Source organism: Arachis ipaensis, chromosome B10 (genome assembly GCF_059453495.1).
Source record: "Arachis ipaensis isolate K30076 ecotype BB chromosome B10, ASM5945349v1, whole genome shotgun sequence".
In the NCBI taxonomy this organism is placed as follows: Eukaryota; Viridiplantae; Streptophyta; class Magnoliopsida; order Fabales; family Fabaceae; genus Arachis; species Arachis ipaensis.
In genome coordinates this window covers 150639591-150642245 of record NC_142435.1, presented here as the reverse complement: position 1 = coordinate 150642245, position 2655 = coordinate 150639591, and the positions used below count along the sequence as shown (strand labels likewise).

The following is a 2655-nucleotide window of genomic DNA, read 5'->3' as shown; positions in this document are numbered from 1 at the left end:
ATATTAAATGTGCTTGGCAAATAGTGCATAATAAAAAGAGTGCAAGAAAATTATTTAAAATTTATTATTTTTTATTATTATTTAGTTATTAATATTAAAAAATATAAAATAAAGTATATTATTAAATTAATAATTAAATAATAACAAAAAATAATAAAATTTAATGATGTAAATTTACAAATAAAACAAATAAGAAAAATGATATAATTGAATGGTTTAAATTTACAAATAAGAAATATATGGACTATGGAGTGGGGGTGAGGCGGAAAGAGATGGCGCTCCAGAGTGGCACGCTCTTGCCATTGGTATTTCCGAAGCACAGTTCAGGCGCCATGGCACATGCACAAGAAATTCGAGTCTGTACCAACCGCACTTGCCGCAAACAGGGATCTTTTCAGACTCTCGAAACCCTCTCTGCCCTCGCTCCTCCCAACCTCGCCGTCAATTCCTGCGGCTGCTTGGGCCGCTGCGGCGCCGGCCCTAACTTGGCAATCCTCCCCGACGGCTTCATCGTCGCCCATTGCGGCACACCAGCTCAGGCGGCTCAGCTCGTGGCCACCTTGTTTTCCAGAGATGATGCCGATGCCACGAGCAGTTTGGAGGCCCTGGCTTTGAGGAAGAGAGCGGAGATTGAGTTCCAGAATCGAAATTTGAGTGAAGCTGAGTTGCTTCTCTCACAGGCTATAGATTCAGAACCCTTTGGTGGCATGCATGTCCTCTTTAAATGCAGGTAATTCTTCAACAATCACCACTTTAAACTTGATTATGATGATATTGGACTGAAACTGTTTCGTATTATATTGATTCAGGTCAGTTGTAAGGTTGGAATTAGGCAACTACCGTGGGGCCCTTCAAGATGCTAGGGAGGCTTTGAACTTAGCTCCTCGCTATTCTGAGGTCACTAACTCTTGATTCATGTGTTCTTGGACCTTCCATATAAATGCCTAAAATGTTATTTTCTCATTTGTATTTGCTCTGCTTATGACGAAACAAACAGAGGCTGATATTTAGATATAACTTATCATTTAAGGGTTTGTCTTGAATTTAAATGCACTTGTATTGTTGTAGAAACTTGTCACCAGATTTCTTAATTCACTTTGCAGGCTTATATTTGCCAAGGTGATGCCTTCTTGGCATTGAATGAATTCGAATCAGCAGAACAATCATATTTAGCTTCTTTAGACATAGATCCTTTGATCCGTCGCTCTAAATCATTCAAGGTAGCATTGAGTCTTTGACTTTGGATATTCTAATAGTGTGTATTTCACTCTTCTTTCTACTGTCCCGTCTGTATTCTTGAGATCTTGGTTAGATTCATGTATACAATTTTGAATTGGCTATTGTGCTTGAATAATTGTTTTCTTTTTTGGTTTACATTAGGCCCGGATATTAAAGCTTCAGGAAAAGGTTGCTGCTGTTAATACGTCATAAGATTTGTGTTGTGAATAAAGATCCAGTCAATTCTGATATCGTGATCATGTACATTCGATTATTTTCTATACTTTCTCCAGGTATGAAAAGGAGCCTTTTCTGTTGTTCAGTGTGTTATATTAGGCATGGTAGGGTAATCTAGTATTATGTGCTATGTTCTTGTACTCTTTTACATTAATTAGTTTTGGTGTACTATCAATGTAAGAGTTTTATCCTGTTATCAAGTTAATCAGTTTTGCTAATGTGTCCTTTTTTTATTAGCCCTTACAGTTAGATACATTAATAATAAGTATAAAATTGGATCAACGAAAATGAGATAATTTATTTTTCCGTATGTCTAGGTGTTTATCAAAAACACATTATAGGCTTAAAGCTCATAATGTAGGCTGTAGATATATAGGCATATAGTAAAATTGGTTTTTTTTCCCCTTTAAACATTTCAATTCCAAGAGTTGTAGAGATGACATGGGGCTATGAGACTCTTCTTTGTTGTTATATGTATTAATGTATAAGACTATACAATAGGACCACTTACAGATATCCTGTACAATTATGCAATGATACTTTATCATAATCAAACTAACCTACATTATTTCTTTCTTTCTTTTTTCCCTTTTTTCCCTTTTTTTTACATCTGAAGTTCTTAACTAAACAAGAGAGCATCTGGCTAAAGTTTAGATCATGCATAGTGGGAATCAATTTTATAATGTAGCAGCTGGTTTAAACATACATAGAATCAACTTTGAACGCCATTTGCAGTCCATTGAGCCATAAATGAAAATCTAGAAATAAAACTATATGGAACATGCTTTCAGAATTTTCTTTTGAAAGCTCAACTTATTTTATTATGACCTTCCAAGCTCACATAGGGGTGCATATATAATAGATTTCAAGTATCACTTAATAAATTATTTTGCAACTAAAAGTTGGCAGCATTGAAAACCTGTTCATTCTAAGTAATATTTTCTGACAAGTCACTTAATTTTGAAATTAATCTGTGAGGGTGTCAGTCACCAGAACACTTATTATTGATAACTTACCTCTGCACAAGGGAATTTAGTTAATCACTTATCAATTTGGCTGAGGTATCAGAAATCGTAATAGTCCTTATTGAACGCAAAATTCTGAAAAGTAAAATCATTGTCTCAAGCAAAACTTTTGTTCAAGAGATTAGTCATGCCACAGGACTCCATGGCTGATTTTATGCAGCTAATCTCTCTTATA

At 35.2% G+C, this 2655-nt stretch overlaps 1 protein-coding gene across 1 annotated transcript; it reads left to right on the top strand.

The window, feature by feature from the left end:
• Positions 1-215: 215 nt before the first annotated feature.
• Positions 216-1673, top strand: LOC107634831 (tetratricopeptide repeat (TPR)-containing protein). The gene is made up of 4 exons (XM_016338245.3): positions 216-730; positions 810-897; positions 1104-1220; positions 1381-1673. Exons 1-4 carry the CDS (start codon positions 240-242, stop codon positions 1429-1431), a joined length of 747 nt encoding a protein of 248 aa, XP_016193731.1. The 5' UTR covers positions 216-239; the 3' UTR covers positions 1432-1673.
• Positions 1674-2655: the final 982 nt, after the last annotated feature.